The sequence below is a fragment of the Eschrichtius robustus genome, chromosome 4, assembly GCF_028021215.1.
Source record: "Eschrichtius robustus isolate mEscRob2 chromosome 4, mEscRob2.pri, whole genome shotgun sequence".
Classification (NCBI taxonomy): Eukaryota; Metazoa; Chordata; class Mammalia; order Artiodactyla; family Eschrichtiidae; genus Eschrichtius; species Eschrichtius robustus.
Genome location: NC_090827.1, coordinates 114,085,214 through 114,103,643, shown reverse-complemented (window position 1 = coordinate 114,103,643; position 18,430 = coordinate 114,085,214). Strand labels below are relative to the sequence as shown.

Sequence of the window (18,430 nt, the reverse complement as noted above, 5' to 3'; positions counted from 1 at the left end):
AAAACTACAGTGATGCCATGATGATGCTGGCCGCCAAGGTTTACTGAAAACTGCTCTCAAGATGCCATGCACTTTACACACATTTCATTTGATCCTTACATAAAATTTGAGGAGGTATTTTATCCCCATTTTACAGGTAAGGGAATTAGGGTCTAATTGTCTAAGTGGATCCCCTCACACATCACAGCTAATCAATGGAATACCTGAAAGTCAAGGTGAAATTCTTGCTATAAATATACCAACCTCCAAGTACATAAAGTGGGTTCAAGGAATTTTCTGGAACCTGTTCTGCCAAAAACATTCAGCTCTAATTAAAGCCTTAAGACCCAAGCACATTCTTTTTTTTTTAAAATTCTTTTCCGTTATGGTTTATCACAGGATATTGAATATAGTTCTCTGTGCTATACAGTAGGACCTAGTTGTTTATCCACTCTATACATAAAAGCTTACATCCGCTGACCCCAACCTCCCACTCCATCCCTCTTCCATCCCCCTCCCCCTTAGCAACCACCAGTCTGTTCTCTATGTCCCTGAGTCTGTTTCTGTTTCATAGATAGGTTCTTTTGTGTCAATGTGTATAACTGAATCACTTTGCTGTACAGCCGTAATGAACACAACATTGTAAATCAACTATACTTCAATAAGAAAAAAAAAATTAAAAAAAAGAAAGACTCAAACACAGAACATTGCCGAAGATCACAAAGGGAGAGGAGGCCAAGACATGTGGGCAGTTTTGGGGTTTATCATCTTAGACTCTGCAATGAGTTTGCCACAATGAATCTGGGCAATCCTGCAATTTGAATTAAATTATCCTACATAAATGGGAAACACGTTTTGACAAAACTAACTGAGACAAACAAAATAGGAAAATATGAAGTCATTCAACTGAGTTTCTGTTTTCTCAGTGCTTTTTGGGAGGAAGCAGAAACAGGCACAGAGAAGGGGGCAAGGGAGCGTTGAGAGCACCCAAACATAGCTGGAAGGACATTATGTGGCATGTACATTGCCCTTCTAGTACCGTCCACACAGGGTCTCCTGGAAGCAGGTCTTCTAAGAGCTATTTTCCCTTGGGAAAGAGGCTAAGAGAGCGTGACCGCTGATTAGCCAAGAAGAGGCAGGGTCGGAGCTGGCACCACTGTGCCACCATTAGACCCAACAGAAGTCAGCTGTGCATGAGATTCCCTGGGGAGAGGGAAGGGGGGGGTGCTCCAGGCAAGGCACCACCCAGCCACCTGTGACCCCCCTTCCAGAATGTAAAGAATTCTAGTGGCTACTAGAGGCAGCTGTGATTTTTGGAACAAATATCCCAGGTTTTCTCTTTTTTTGGTCACATGTAGCTTTGTACTTTTTCACCCTCTTTGAAGTTAGGTCTGGTCATGGGACTAGAGGCAGCTGTAATTTTGTGAAAAGAGCACTGATCTTGAATATAGATTCTGCCACTTTCTCTACCTTGTAATTGAAACCTTAACATCGGTTTCCTTATCTAGAGAATGACATAGTTTCATTAATTCCTAATATGTTCAAGATACTTTGTTAACAACTGTATTAATTTCCTACTGTTGCTGTAACAAATTCCTATGAGAAATACAGGGTGAGGCAGGAACTACACCAAAGCGCACTGCTTGTTACATCCTGTGACCTATGGGCAGAAAACCATAGAATGACTACAGAAACAATGTGATGGGCCCTGGAGAAACCGTTACCTTGTTCTCCTTCATCAATGCCTCTTCCACTGCCTGGCGACTGTATTCTCCAATGTACCATTCGTTGTGCCGGACATCCTGCAGTACGGGTTTAAATGATGAATATTTTAGGGTCAAAGGAAAGGATTAATTATTTAAAATTTGTTTTTATTCCACTAGTGCCAAATCACAGTTAGATTTATGGTAGATATGCAGTATAAAATTTCTGTCCCTGGATCTTGAGATAGACACAGAAAAAGTAATGGCAGCTTAGGAATTATGAAATTGGCATGACAAAATCTGTCTGTCATTGAAAGTAACCAGAAATGTCACTCCATCTACTGAGAAAGGTGCTTTGGCACCAAACTTAAAACGGATAATAAACCCTTTATCTGTCAATACTGTGTGAACCTGTACCTGCTGAAGCTTATTGAGGTGGAATATATATAGTTTATGATCCCTATGAGGCCCTAGGCACCATAGAAACAGCAGGGGAGGGGAAGACAGGTACAGATTGAGAGCATCTTTATGCCAATTGCCTAAGTCCCATGTGGTAGTACTGGGATTTGAACCCTAGTCTGTCTGGCTTTCTCCTTGTGCCATACTACCTTAGTTATACTAATTTATTTCTTTTGATTGTAAAATCCGCATAACAGAGAGAAGGAAGGGCAGTCAGAGATGTACCATGGATCTGCAATTGCTTTGCCGAGTCCCAAGGATAATAATATTAAATAATCCTTTGCATGAGTCCAACGTCTCCAAGGACATCCCTCATTCATTATCCCAGTTCATGCCTGCAAGAATCCTGCGAGGCAGGCATTGCCAGGACAGTGGAGGCTCAGGAAGTCAACTTCTGTTACATGTGGCAAGAACTAGGGATGTGACATCAGGTCTTTGGTCTCCCAAGGTACCTGGTCCTCCCAGCACAGACTTGATCTTTCCAATGATGGTTACACCAAGCACATGTGAGCGCCCCTGGGAAAGGCATGAGTTAGCTTCCGTCCCAACTCTCCAGCCTCACTTCCTCTCCCTCCCCCGCTCCCCAGTCTGAGGACAAGTCAGATGTGCTTGCTGTTGTCTGGACACACACAGCTTCAGGGCTTGGCATGAGCTAGCCCCGCTGCCTGGAATCCCTCCTCCTCCTCACTCTCCTTCTCCCTGGCTCTGCCATTCTCTTCCATCAAGTTTGGGGGCAAAGTCACCTCTTATTTGAGGCCTCCTTTGGAATGAATTCCTTTACCTAGTCCCTACCCCTAGGGGAGGGTTGGTGCTGGAAGGTCCAGAGGCAGGACCTGTTCCACGCCAGCAAAGCCAGGTAACAGGCTCCAGAAACAACGGGCAGCTCAGAGAAAGTGCCCTCAAAGGGCATCTCTCTGCAGAACTGGGAGCTCTCTGAGCTGATAGTGGTCTGCTGCTTCTGGGGGGCCTCTCTGCCAGTTCCGGGGCTTGGCAGGCTCAGTCATGGTGTGCTTCATCTACTCTGATTTTGTTTATTTGTTCAAGCTGGAAGACACTTAGAGATTTTATAACCCCGTAGTTCTCCAGGTGTGATCATGAGTGCTGGCTGGTGAGTTTAGGTGCTGCTCGAACACAGCATTAGATAACTCTGAATTACCTGGGGGGAGAAGTGGTTCCCTTTCAGTTCTCTTTCTAGCCCTTTGAATAATCCAAGAGGGATATTTCATTTTGGTGCTATTTTGTCCTTAATATGTCTCTGGTATTTCTAATCTCTCCTTATACTGAGATTCATTAGGGAGTCATGGCATCCTGCTACAATTTTTTTTTGTTTTAACATCTTTATTGGAGGATAATTGCTTTACAATGGTGTGTTAGTTTCTGCTTTATAACACAGTGAATCAGCTATACGTATACATATATCCCCATATCTCTTCCCTCTTGCCTCTCCCTCCCTCCCACCCTCCCTATCCCACCCCTCCTGCTACAATTTAATAGCCTTGTTTTGTTTGAGCTACAATAAAAAATTTTTTTAAAATGTGATAAAATATACACATCATAAGATTTACCACTTAACCGTTTTCAATTGTACATACAATGCAGTGGCATTGAGCACATTCACATTTCTTTGCAGTCATCATCACGATCCAGCTCTAAAATATTTTCATCATCCCAAACTGAAACTCTGTACACATTCAACAACAACTCCCCTTATCTTCTCCCCAACCCCTTGTAACCACCATTCTACTTTCTGTCTCTATGAATTTACTTATTTTACCCTCATATAACTAGAATCGTATATTTGTCCTTTTGTGTCTGACTCATTTGACTTAGTATCATGCTTTTGAGGTTCATCTATGTTGTAGCACCTGTCAGAATTTCATTCTTTTTTACAGCTGAATAATGTTACTACATTTTCTTTATCCATTTATTTGTTGATGGACATTTGGGTTGTTTCTACCACTTGGCTATTGTAAATAATGCTGCTGTCAAGATGGATGTACAAAAATCTGTTTGAGTCCCTGCTTTCATTTCTTTTGGGTATGTACCTAGAAGTAGAATGCTGCAATTAGTTTTAAGATTACTTTCTGGGACCTCCCTGGTGGTGCAGTGGTTAAGAATCCGCTGCCAACGCAGGGGACACAGGTTCGATCCCTGGTCTGGGAAGATCCCACATGCTGCAGAGCAATTAAGCCTGTGTGCCACAACTACTGAGCCTGTGCTCTAGAGCCTGCAAGCCACAACTACAGAAGCCTGCGTGTCACAACTCCTGAAGCCCGTGTGCCTAAAGCCCGTGCTCCGCAACGAGAAGCCACCACGATGAGAAGCACGTGCACCGCAACAAAGAGTAGTCCCTGCTCACCACAACTAGAGAAAGCCCACGCACAGCAACGAAGACCCAACGCAGCCCAAAATAAATAAATAAATAAAATAAATTAATTAAAAAAAAAAGAGATTACTTTCTTTGTATGTAATACTGGTTTTCTATTTGGAGTAGTGATATAAAATGAAAAAAAGAGTTAACTTGAGTAAGTATAACATTATTATTGATAGTACATGGATAGGCCACAGATCATAAAGGTGCATTCAAATAGTTGAAATCAGGGCAATCCTTATTTAGTGCAAGCCTCTCCCATGCTTGAGGAATCCAGGCTCTGGGAGGGATGTGACTTTAGGATAGGCATCTAGTTAGGACCCTGGGATTCCAGCGCTTATGAAGGAGATGATGAGGAAAAGGAAACCAGGTATGTAAGAAGGGGCAACAAAAGAATTACGTACAAAACATTCCCCAAAGTCAAACTTAACAGTATGAGACTTCTTTTAGAATTAAGGTCAAAATTAATGTAAATATAAGGACAACCAATGGCGCTTGGGACACTATAGGGATTATGGGCAATTGACCACAGAGGTATTCTATGTGCTCTGCTTCTGCTTAAAATCTTTTGCAAGCTCTGTAGCAGAACCCTGAGCATACAAGGATATGGAATGGAGACCCAGAAGAAGCATGTCTTTTTGTGCCTTATTGTGAAAGACTTTAATAAGTAATGTTGCAAGGTGATTGAGGAAAGAGCATAGAATTTACAAAGAAAGTTTTATCCCTCCATATAGGTAAGTATAAGTGCAACATGGTCTGAGAAGAACTGATTGTAGGGATGGAGAATATTTTAGAAAGAGACCAGGAAATAAATGAAGGGCAAGCAAGAATCCATCTACTATCTATTTTCATCTCTCCCCCCTCTTTATGTCTCCTCTGGGGCAGAGACCATAACTTCTAGCAGGTTGTCTGGTATAGAATAAGTGCTCAATACATGCTTGTTAGACTGTTCAAATGAAATGAGCATACAATACGTGGATCTTTTGTTGGAAAAACAATTGCAATATGTAAATCCCAATCAATTCTAAGAGATTACTGAACAGTCAATAAATATAAAACAGTCCTAAATCTCTATTTTTTGGATTAATTTTAAAAAAGCACTTTTAGAATCTGGAAATATGCAAGTTGAAGAATCTAGTGAAACGCAATACAAAATGTTATATAGCAAAATACTTTAAAAAATATTAAACCCCAATAATACATAGCCAGAAGGGGAAAACTCAGATCCAGTCATAATGATCTCCTTTTAAGCACTGTTCAAGAAAGCTCTCTTTAGATGCTAAGTTCATCTAGAAAAATATTGCAGAGAATTGTCTGTTTTACCTTTTCATCAGACCTTGTGGGGAAAGGTTTCTTCCTGCTCGTGTTTTTACAACATAGCGAATTTTCCAGAGGGCCATAGCTAGCTGGAGACTGACATCTCTGAGGAGGATAGGACTGCATGCTTTCTTTACGATCTGGAAAAATAAATTCACATTTAACTATGATTGCGTTACAGTCTCAGACTGCGTCCCTCCGACAAGGAGCTGGAACCCATCACTCCCTCCTGTGTCTATGGCAACCTTGGTCTGTACCACCATCATCTCACTCTGGACAGCAGTCTCCTCTAGACTGTTCTCTTGCTTCAGCTTTTGCCCCTGTCTCTTTAGGGCATCCGGAGTCATCTTTAAAAAATGTAATTCTGACTTTGCCACCTCCCCGCCCCCCAATACAAATCCTTCCATGATTTCCTTTACACCTGGAAGAAATCCAAACGTTTTAACTTCTGTCAATAAGGCCCCAGATAATCTTTCTCTTATTTCTTCATCCAGCCCCCATCCTCCACACTGTTTTGGCCATCATGAACTCTGCTCAGTTTCTTTAACGAGCCAAGCTTGTTCCCAACGCAGAAAACACCATTTTTTAAATGTAAAAGAATAAACTTTTGTTTTAATGGAACATCATTTTTAACCTGAAAGAATGACTAACACAAGCTATCATTATTCAGACTTGGGCAGTTGGCAGATACCTTAATAAAAATGAACAGGTAAGCCTGTCACTTCATGGAAAGCAACTGGTAGTACTTGTGGCCAATTTTAAAATTAGACTTTTCAAGTGCAAACTGGAATTTGGAGAAACTTGTATCTGCCACCGTGACTGAATAACATATCCACAGTTCGACTTCTCTGATGAGATTGGAGGTGTTACGTGCAAATGTGATTTAAAACAATATTATGTACTAAAATATGTTAACATAGAAAATATCTGCTCAGGTCTGTGAACCACTGTTTTCCAAGTGACTAATATATGATGCTACCAAATCATGCCTGTGTAAAAGATTCTTTAGAAGGGAAGATAGATCGATGGATTTTAAAGTAACAGAATACAAAAAGTTCGTTGAAACACTTGTCCAGTTTTGATGTGGTATTTTCTCTATATACTTCAATAAAAATAACATTTCCACTGTGTCATTCCAGTAAACACTAATAAAAGATGAATTTCAAGAAATTAAGGCCACAAGGAAGGAGTGAGGTGTTAGAAGGAATACTTAAAAAAAGATATTTATATATATATTAGTAATTTAAAGCAAGGATTAACTGTATACAAATTATAAGGCTTTGAGGGTATAAAAACAATATCAAAATAAAATATTAGACAGTAATAACATATAAAATGGAAAAAGGGTGATTAGTATGAAGGCAGAATCATAAGCTATTTAGCCTTAATTCAGTCTAGAAAACATAACCAAAGTTATAGTTCTGGTCAGTAGATTAATAAGAGCTTTGAAAAAAATGGAATAGTTATATTCACACAGTATATTTTTGAGGCAAAATACTAAATAAAACATTAGCAAATATTTATATGCCAGTTATTGTAACGCAAGTTATATGTGTATTTATTCTGTTGTTTGTCATCAAAATGCCAAATTTCTCTGTAGGCTTACTAAGAAGAGCAAAGAATACTCCTGAAATATTGAAAGTTCTATTTCAAGGGTTCCAAGGATTGTGGCTTTTAATGAGGAGTCTAAGAATATAGGGAATTACATGTATCAAAATGTTTGTTTTAGAAAAGTGTTTGATCAATTAAAGTTGAAATTACATTCATCATAGTAAGTTAATTTCACTCACCAATTTATGACTAAAAATAGGAATAATGCTAAAGACATCTCTGTCTTTTCAAATTTTATTTTATAAGGAAAAGAGCTCTACTTTCAAACACAGTACAGAATCCATACCATCAGAGCAAAATCATCCTAAGTTTGCTGTATTGTTGGGAAGAGGATATGAACTTCAGAGTTTTAAAATTCAAGCATGCTATTTATTTATTTAGCTAAACACTGAAGGTAAGCAATGGAAGAATAGAACTTTCTAGAAAGAGAAAAAAAGAGGAGTAAAGAAGAAATGAATCCAATATATGGCAGGAAAAGAAAAAAAAAGTCAATAAAATTGGCAAATAGGAGACACAACAAAATATAAAAATTGATCCAAAAATATTAGTAATTACAATAAATATCAACAGTGTAAGTTTAATACTTAAAAATCAGATGCAGATTGGTTTAAAAATTCCAGTTCTGTGCTAATTACTCATCTGAAATATAATGACACAAAAGGATCACTAATGAAAGGATGGAGAACCATAGACCAGGCAAATCCTAATCAAGAGAAAACTAAAAGAGTTATTGAAATATTAAAAAAATGACTTTAACAACTTTATTTTAAATCATGGTGAATCAATACATAAAGACATTATTTAAATGGCTGTAGCTATCTTTTCAACATGTATTGAAACAGTAAGAACATACTTGAGAGTAAAAAATAACCATTATCAACATTTCATATCAGTTTGTGTGGCACACATAATAGAGTTAAGTGATTATGAATTTTTCATGATATTGTGGCAACTGATTTAATATATTTCAACTCTGAGTGCCTTGCTTGAATATTTAAAAATCCTACTTGAAAAAGAATTTGGAAACAGCTATGTGAATCTGTAGTCTATTCAGAGAATGAGTTAAAGAAAACAAAACAAACAAACAAAAAAACAACTTTGCCATGCTATTTCCCCCGAAGGCCTGGATGGATTTTTGCTTAATAAATGAATGAAATTCCGAGTATGTAATCCCCTACAAGTATTTAATTGATTTTGTTCTTAAGTAATGGCAGTAATCTTTGGAAAGTTTTCTTTATATAAAACATTGCATTTGAGTTTTATAACCGCAAGAAATAGGACTGTCCTACTCAGAGAATGGAGGCTTACATTAATAAAGAGGTTGACACAGGGTAATTGGAAGAACAATGGAGAGAACAATGTGTAGGTGGGCAATAAAATTAGGGTAGCCTAATAAAAGCGGTATGGGTTGCAGAACCATAGTGATATCAATATTTACTAATATTTGAAAATTCTCATGTATATAAAGCTTAGTACAGTGCCTGATCCATACTAGTCACTCAATAAATGCTACTGCTGTTAGTGTTATTAGAGAAACAGCTCTAGACGTTTCTTTTGAAACTTAGAATAAAACCATTGTGTTTTAAGCAGCTCTCCATACTTATTAGCACATTTTAACCTTACCCTTACATAAAATTTAAAAAATAATTTTCTAGGTAAAGAGCCATATATTTCAAAGAACATTTATAAAATGCAGATAGAAAGGAAAACATTAGTGAACAAAAACTAAAACAAACAAAATAGAAAAGAAATCATCTACCACCCCAAATTTAGAGAGTAATGTTACTATTTTGGAGTACCACCAAACCTTTCTGGATTCTCTTCCAATATATCAAAATCATTTTCTTTTTGTCCTGAGATCCATCTACTTAGGCTCTTTATAGCTTAGCTTGAATTCATTTATCAGAGAATTGAGCAAAGTCTGTTTATCAAGTAGTAACTTAGCTATCAAGAGTAACTGAATATTTTCAAAAATTTTTCTCATTTGTTAGATAAGGATAATGATATCTACATTGACAGAAAAGTAGTTTTCATGAGTCTAAGTGAAGAGTACTGTCTCCCTCATCTGAAGCGTTCAACTTAAAACCAGTAAGCTTTAGCGAGCCCACTAGACTCAGAACTCTGTGTGTGCCTGGATTGTGTGCTATTTTCTGTACATCTAATTTCTGCAAAGCACTGGTGACCCAAGGGTGAATTTTTACCCAGGAGAATGAACATCACTCAGTAAGCTGATAGCATCACAGAGTTCAAGCACTGGGTAGTGAAAGGATGGGGCTGTCTATTCTGTATGCTTAGGGCCCAGCCCAATGGGACATAAACCATGTGCTTGGTGGATATTTGGTTTCTTGTGTTTTTTTTAAAAATATTTTTTAAAATTAATTTTTATTGGAGTATAGTTGATTTACAATTTGTGTTAGTTTCTGCTGTACAGCAAAGTGAGATATTTGTTGACTAAAAATGGAATTAATGGTATTTGACGGCACTGGAGGCCAAAACATTTCCTTCGTCCACCCCAGGCCATTTCTTTAAGCAACCTGTTTTTTCTAAGATGAGTAGAGAACAATCTACATGACCTCAGTACTAATGATTCACTCCAGTGAGAGGGTACTTGACTGGACTCATGTCTTTGAAGACCGTCCCACTTCACTAACACTGCTGTTCCCTTCTTTAATTGTTCTTTATTTTTAATTTGTGCAATATTTTCTTTTTAACATCTTTATTGGAGTATAATTGCTTTACAGTGTTGTGTTAGTTTCTGCTGTATAACAAAGTAAATCAACTCTATGTATACATCTATCCCCATATCCCCTCCCTCTTCTGTCTCCCTCCCACCCTCCCTATCCCACCACTCTAGGTGGTCACAAAGCACCGAGCTGATCTCCCTGTGCTATGCAGCTGCTTCCCACTAGCTATCTATTTTACATATTGTAGTGTATATATGTCAATGCTACTTTCTCACTTCACCTCAGCTTACCCATCCCCCTCCCTGTGTCCTCAAGTCCATTCTCTACGTCTGTGTCTTTATTCCTGTCCTGCCCCTAGGTTCATCAGAACCATTTTTTTTTTAGATTCCATATATATGTGTTAGCAGGCGGTATTTGTTTTTCTCTTTCTGACTTACTTCACTCTGTATGACAGACTCTAGGTCCATCCACCTCACTACAAATAACTCAATTTCCTTTCTTTTTATGGCTGAGTAATATTCCATTGTTTATATGTGCCACATCTTCTTTATCCATTCATCTATTGATGGACACTTAGGTTGCTTCCATGTCCTGGCTATTGTAAATAGTGCTGCAATGAACGTTGTGGTACATGACTCTTTTTGAATTATGGTTTTCTCAGGGTATATGCCCAGTAGTGGGATTGCTGGGTCATATGGTAGTTCTATTTTTAGTTTTTTAAGGAACCTCCATACTGTTCTCCATAGTGGCTATATCAACTTACATTCCCACCAACAGTGCAAGAGGGTTCCCTTTTCTCCACACCCTCTCGAGCATCTACTGTTTGTAGATATTTTGATGATGGCCATTCTGACCAGTGTGAGGTGATACCTCATTGTAGTTTTGATTTGCATTTCTCTAATTATTAGGGATGTTGAGCATCACTTCATGTGTTTGTTGACAATCTGTATATCTTCTTTGGAGAAATGTCTATTTAGATCTTCTGCCCATTTTTGGATTGGGTTGTTTGTTCCTTTGATATTGAGCTGCATGTGCTGCTTGTATACTTTGGAGATTAATCCTTTGTCAGTTGCTTTGTTTGCAAATATTTTCTCCCATTCTGAGGGTTTTCTTTTCATCTTGTTTATGGTTTCCTTTGCTGTGCAAAAGCTTTTAAGTTTCAATAGGTCCCATTTGTTTATTTTTGTTTTTATTTCCATTTCTCTAGGAGGTGGGTCAAAAGGATCTTGCTGTGATTTATGTCATAGAGTGTTCTTCCTATGTTTTCCTCTAAGAGTTTTATAGTGTCTGGCCTTACATTTAGGTCTTTAATCCATTTTGAGTTTATTTTTGTGTATGGTGTTAGGAAGTGTTCTAATTTCATTCATTCATCTATGTTGAATAATAGTGGTGAGAGTAGGCAACCTTGTCTTGTTCCTGATCTTAGAGGAAATGGTTTCAGTTTTTCACCATTGAGAATGATGTTGGCTGTGGGTTTGTCATATATGGCCTTTATTATGTTAAGGTAAGTTCCCTCTATGCCTACTTTTTGGAGAGTTTTTATCATAAATCGTTGTTGAATTTTCTTGAAAGCTTTTTCTGCATCTATTGAGATGATCATGTGGTTTTTCTCCTTCAGTTTGTTAGTATGGTGTATCATCTTGATTGATTTGCATATTTTAAAGAATCCTTGCATTCCTGGGATAAACCTCACTTGATCACGGTGTATGATCCTTTTAACGTGCTGCTGGCTTCTGTTTGCTAGTATGTTGTCGAGGAGTTTTGCATCCATATTCATCAGTGATATTGGCTGGTAGTTTTCTTTTCTTGTAACGTCTTTGTCTGGTTTTGGTATCAGGGTGATGGTGGCCTCGTAGAATGAGTTTGGGAGTGTTCCTCCTTCTGCTATATTTTGGAAGAGTTTGAGAAGGATAGGTGTTTGCTCTTCTCTAAATGTTTGATAGAATTCTCCTGTGAAGCCATCTGGTCCTGGGCTTTTGTTTGTTGGAAGATTTTTTTTTTTTAATTTTTATTTATTCATTTATTTATTTATTCATTCATTTATGGCTGTGTTGGGCCTTTGTTTCTGTGCGAGGGCTTTCTCTAGTTCGGCAAGTGGGGGCCACTCTTCATCGCGGTGCGCGGGCCTCTCACTGTAGCGGCCTCTGTTGTTGTGGAGCACAGGCTCCAGACGCGCAGGCTCAGCAATTGTGGCTCACGGGCCTAGTCGCTCTGCGGCATGTGGGATCCTCCCAGACCAGGGCTCGAACCCGTGTCCCCTGCATTGGCAGGCAGATTCTCAACCACTGCGCCACCAGGGAAGCCCTGTTGGAAGATTTTTAAGCACAGTTTCAGTTTCAGTGCTTGTGATTGGTCTGTTTATATTTTCTATATTGTCCTGGCTCAGTCTCAGAAGGTTGTGCTTTTCTAAGAATTTGTCCATTTCTTCCAGGTTTTCTATTTTATTGGCATATAGTTGCTTGTAGTAATCTCTCATGATCCTTTGTATTTCTGCAGTGTCAGTTGTTACTTCTCCTTTTTCATTTCTAATTCTGTTGATTTGAGTGTTCTCCCTTTTTTTCTTGATGAGTCTGGTTACTGGTTTATCCATTTTGTTTATCTTCTCAAAGAACCAGCTTTTAGTTTTATTGATCTTTGCTATTGTTTCCTTCATTTCTTTTTCATTTATCTCTGATCTGATTTTTATGATTTCTTTCCTTTTGCTAACTTTTGGGGTTTTTTGTTCTTCTTTCTCTAATTGCTTTGGGTCTAAGGTTAGGTTGTTTGAGATTTTTCTTGTTTCTTGAGGTAGGATTGTATTGCTATAAACTTCCCTCTTAGAATGGCTTTTGCTGCATCCTATAGGTTTTGGGTTGTCATGTTTTTATTCCCATTTGCTTCTAGGTATTTTTTGATTTCCTCTTTGATTTCTTCAGTGATCTCTTGGTTATTTAGTAGTGTATTGTTTAGCCTCCATGTGTTTGTATTTTTTACAGTTTTTTTTCCTGTAATTGATATCTAGTCTCAAAGTGTTGTGTTTGGAAAAGATACTTGATATGATTTCAATTTTCTTAAATTTACCAAGGCTTGATTTGTGACCCAAGATATGATCTATCTTGGAGAATGTTCCATGAGCACTTGAGAAGAAAGTGTATTCTGTTGTTTTTGGATGGAATGTCCTACAAATATCAATGAAGTCCATCTTGTTTAATGTATCATTTAAAGCTTGTGTTTCCTTATTTATTTTCATTTTGGATGATCTGTCCATTGGTGAAAGTGGGGGTTAAAGTCCCCTACTATTATTGTGTTACTGTCAATTTCCCCTTTTATGGCTATAGCATTTGCCTTATGTGTTGAGGAGCTCCTCTGTTAGGTGCATAAATATTTAGAATTGTTATATCGTCTTCTTGGATTGATCCCTTGATCATTATGTAGTGTCCTTCTTTGTTTCTTGTAATAGTCTTTATTTTAAAGTGTATTTTGTCTGATATGAGAATTGCTACTCCAGCTTTCTTTTGATTTCCATTTGCATAGAATGTCTTTTTCCATCCCCTCACTTTCAGTCTGTATGTGTCCCTTGGTCTGAAGTGTGTCTCTTGTAGACAGCATATATATGGGTCTTGTTTTTGTACCCATTCAGCCAGTGTATGTCTCTTGGTTGGAGCATTTAACCCATTTACATCTAAGGTAATTATTGATATGTATGTTCCTATTACCATTTTCTTAATTGTTTTGCGTTTGTTATTGTGGGTCTTTTCCTCCTCTGTTTCCCTCCTATAGAAGTTCCTTTAGCATTTGTTGTAAAGCTGGCTTGGTGCTGCTGAATTCTCTTAACTTTTGCTTGTCTGTAATGGTTTTAATATCTCTGTTGTATCTGAATGAGATCCTTGCTGGGTAGAGTAATCTTGGTTGTAGGTTTTCCCCTTTCATCACTTTAAATATGTCCTGCCACTCCCTTCTGGCTTGCAGAGTTTCTGCTGAAAGATCAGCTATTAACCTTATGGGGATTCCCTTGTATGTTATTTGTTGCTTTTCTCTTGCTGCTTTTAATATTTTAAATCTGTATTTAATTTTATTAGTTTGATTAATATGTGTCTTGGTGTGTTTCTCCTTGGATTTATCCTGTATGGGGCTCTCTGCGCTTTCTGGACTTGATTGACTATTTCCTTTCCCATGTTAGGGAAGTTTTCAGCTATAATCTCTTCAAATATTTTCTCAGACCCTTTCTTTTTCTCTTCTTCTTCTCAGACCCCTATAATTTGAATATTGGTGTGTTTAATGTTGTCCCAGAGGTCTCTGTGACTGTCCTCCATTCTTTTCATTCTCTTTTCTTTATTCTGCTCTGTGGTAGTTATTGCCACTATTTCATCTTCCAGGTCACTTTTCCGTTCTTTTGCCTCAGTTATTCTGCTATTGATTCCTTCTAGAGAATTTTTAATTTCACTTCTTGTGTTGTTCATCATTGTTTGTTTGCTCTTTAGTTCTTCTAGGTCCTTGGTAAACGTTTCTTGTATTTTCTCCATTCTATTTCTAAGATTTTGGATCATCCTTACTATCATTACTCTGAATTCTTTTTCAAGTAGATTGCCTATTTTCTCTTCTTTTGTTTGGTCTGATTGGTTTTTACCTTGCTCCTTCATCTGCTGCATATTTCTCTGTCTTCCCATTTTGCTTAACTTATTGTGTTCAGAGTATCCTTTTGGCAGGCTGCAGGTTCTTAGTTCCCATTGTTTGTGGTGTCTGCTCTCAGTGGGTAAGGTTGGTTCAGTGGCTTGTGTAGGCTTCCTGATGGAGGGGACTGGTGCCTGTGTTCAGGTGGGTGGGGCTGGATGTTTTCTTTCTGGGGGGCAGTGCTGTGTCCGATGGTGTGTTTTGGGGTGACTGTGAACTTAGTATGATTTTAGGCAGCCTCTCTGCTAATGGGTGGTGTTGTGTTCCTGTCTTGTTATTTGTTTGGCATGGGGCGTCCAGCACTGCAGCTTGCTGGCCATTGGGTTGAGCTGGGTCTTAGCAATAAGACTGAGATCTCTGGGAGAGCTTTTGCCATTTGATATTACATGGGGCTGGGAGGTCTCTGGTCGTCCAATGTCCTGAACTCGGCTCTCCCACCTCAGAGGCTTAGGCCTGACACCAGGCCAGAGCACCAAGACCCTGTCAGTCACACGGTTCAGAAGAAAAGGGGGAAAAAAAGAAAGAAAAATAAATAAGTAAAAAGAAAAGAAAAGAGAAGAATTAAAATAAAAAAATAATTAAAATAAAAAAATTAAAAAGTAATAAAAAAAAAGAAGAGAGCAAACAAACCAATAAAGAAATCCACCAATGATAACAAGTGCTAAAAACTATACTAAGATAAACATAGAAATCAGAAACAAGTCAGTTGCAGACAGCAAACCCCAAGTCTACAGTTGCACCCAGAATCTACTGCCTCAATTTTGGGAACATTCATTGTCTATTCAGGTATTCCACAGATGCAGGGTACCTCAAGTTGATTGTGGGGATTTAATCCGCTGCTCCTGAGGCTGCTGGGAGAAATTTCCCTTTCTCTTCTTTGTTCGCACAGCTCCTGTGGTTCAGCTTTGGTTCTGGCCCCACAGATGCCTGTAGGTTGCCCTCAGGCTTCTGTTCCCACCCAGACAGGATGGGTTTAAAGCAGCGGCTGATTAGGGGGCTCTGGCTCACTCATGCCGTGGGGAGGGAGGGGTACAGTAGTTATAACTGGAATGCAGGGCGAGCCTGAGGTGACAGAGGCCAGCGTGACATTGCAAGAGCCTGAGGAGTGCCGTGTGTTTTCCTGGGGAAGTTGTCCCTGGATCACGGGACCCTGGCAGTGGCGGGCTGCACAGGCTCCCGGGGTCGGGGGGGTGGGTGGCGCATGTGGATAGTGACCTATGCTTGCACACAGGATTCTTTGGGGCTGCAGCAGCAGCATTAGGGTTTCATGCCTGTCTCTGGTGTCTGAGCTGATAGCTACGGCTTGCACCCATCTCTGGAGCTCGTTCAGGCAGTGCTCTGCCATCTGTGGACAGACAGGGAAGGAATCCCCTCTCCTCACGCACCCCGAAACAATGGTCTCTTGCCTCTTAGGTAGGTCCACAGCTTTTTCCAGACTCCCTCCCAGCTAGCTGTGGAGCGCTAGCCCCCTTCAGGCTGTGTCCATACAGCCAACCCCAGTCCCCTCCTGGGATCTGACCTCCGAAGCCCGAGCATCAGCTCCCAGCCCCGCCCGCCCCAGCAGGTGAGCAGACAAGCCTCTCGGGCTGGTGAGTGCTGGTCGGCACTGATCCTCTGTGCAGGAATCTCTCTGCTTTGCCTTCTGCACCCCTGTTGCTGCACTCTCCTCCGTGGCTCTGAAGTTCCCCCCTGCCCATCCCCAGTCTCTGCCAGTGAAGGGGCTTCCTAGTGTGTGGAAACTTTTCCTCCTTCACAGCTCCCTCCCAGAGGTGCAGATCCCATCCCTATTCTTTTGTCTCTGTTTTTTCTTTTTTCTTTTGTCCTACCCAGGTACGTGGGGATTTTCTTGCCTTTTGGGAAGTCTGAGGTCTTCTGCCAGTGTTCAGTAGGTGTTCTGTAGGAGTTGTTCCACATGTAGATGTATTTTTGATGTATTTATGGGGACGAAGGTGATCTCCACGTCTTACTCCTCCACCAACTTGAAGGTCCCCACTCTCTATTTGTGCAAGATTTTGTCTTTCAGGTTAAGGCTCTGGATTCCTCTTTAATCTATGATTCTGTTTCTCTATTTCTGCAACATTTCCATTCTCAAAACCCCCATCAGTAAAGCCCTTTCTGGGCCCGTTCAGGCCTTGGACCTTCCACCTGGATACTCCAAGTCTTTTCATTTTCATACACCAAGATCTGGCCTCCAGGACTACTGTTCCTATCATTTAATTTCCAGGGATTGAGCCACTGGGTTAATCACAGCCTCCTTTGTTCACCTCCCTTTAGAAAAGGAGTTCTCTCTTGGGAAACTCTTATTAGCAATGTGTACCTGGCCAAATTAGTTTTCCATATTGGTTTTGCAATCTAAGGCCCAGATGGCATAGGGCAGAAGAGAAATAAAGACATGATGGAGGCCAGGGAGGAAACTTGGTCTCACAGGATCAGTTAGGTGGAGAATCCCTGGAGAAGGAAAGGGAATGCAAAAAAGAAGGAAGGATATTAAAATGTGTCAGTTGCCTACTATGTGCAAAGCGAGGGCTGTGTGTGTGTGTGTGTGTGTGTGTGTGTGTGTGTGTGTGTGTGTGTGTATTAACCCTGTGAGTTAATATCATTATTTGAATTTTATGGATAGAGGAGGGTGAATCTCAGAGAGGCAGAACTGGGACCAAGGTCAGTAGAGCCCTCGGCCTTCCCACTCTATCCCATGGGGTTCACTTTCTCCAGCCCTAAAGCCCTCTCTTGTGGCTCAGCAGAGAGAGATCAAAAGATTAGACCTGAACACAGAATCTCCATGGCATAGGATTGAAGGAAGAAAGAAAAAAGAACATGACAGATCTAGTTTGGGCCATATAATACTAACAATATCAAAACCCATCACCAATAGTAATATAACACTATATTTATAGGCTGCTTTCGATATCTCCATGGACATGGTATCCTTCTGATTTTTATCTTTACAATCAATTAGTAAGAGAGGTCGGCTTTATTTTCTCCATTTCACAGACTCTTCTTAAGATAAAGTTGTTTTACACCCAATGGATTGGCAAAAACTAAAAGTTTGCCAAAAAACAACCATTGGAAAGGATGGGGAACGATGGGGTCTCATACGCTGTTGGTGAAACAAAGTGATACGTCTACTTTGGAAAATACATCTAGTGCCACTGAAGAGAGGAATATTCTAAGACGTGGCCATTTCACTCTTAGAAAGAGAACTTATCATATTAAGTACTTGGGAAAACATGTACATATTATACACAGGGGAAGACGTCAACAATATTGTTCACAGCAAACTAATGTTCATAAGAGGAAAAAACTGGAAACACCTAAGTGATCGTATTTAACTACGGATTATTATATTAACGTGATGCAATGCTGCCTATCAATGAAAACAAGCGAATTACATCTGCATGCATCAGCTCAGAGACTGTGAGGTTCACAAAAGCTAAGTCACGGTGCAGGAATATTGTAGTGTATGACTTAACCTACTTATTTTATAATTCTTTCATAAAGTGTTCTTACCTCTGTTTTGTACACTGTGGTTGTGAGTCACGAATGAAGAGCTAAAGGAAATGTTACAATTGAAAGAACGTTAGTATTTCCCATGCTGGGTCAGTACTCATGGCCTGTCATATTTACAGAGCACTTTATATTTTACTGGGTGAAAAATT

The 18,430-nt window shown here is 39.5% G+C and overlaps 1 protein-coding gene across 1 annotated transcript in view; it reads right to left on the bottom strand.

Annotated features, from left to right (window-relative positions):
* The window catches only part of CLNK (cytokine dependent hematopoietic cell linker), a 114,745-nt gene that overhangs the window by 9,339 nt on the left and 86,976 nt on the right, over positions 1-18,430 (bottom strand). The window contains exons 15-17 of the mRNA XM_068541998.1: positions 18,282-18,322; positions 5,836-5,969; positions 1,704-1,781 (exon numbers count right to left, since the gene is read on the bottom strand). Coding sequence (XP_068398099.1) covers positions 1,704-1,781; positions 5,836-5,969; positions 18,282-18,322 — 253 coding nt within the window. The remainder of the gene's footprint in view (positions 1-1,703; positions 1,782-5,835; positions 5,970-18,281; positions 18,323-18,430) is intronic.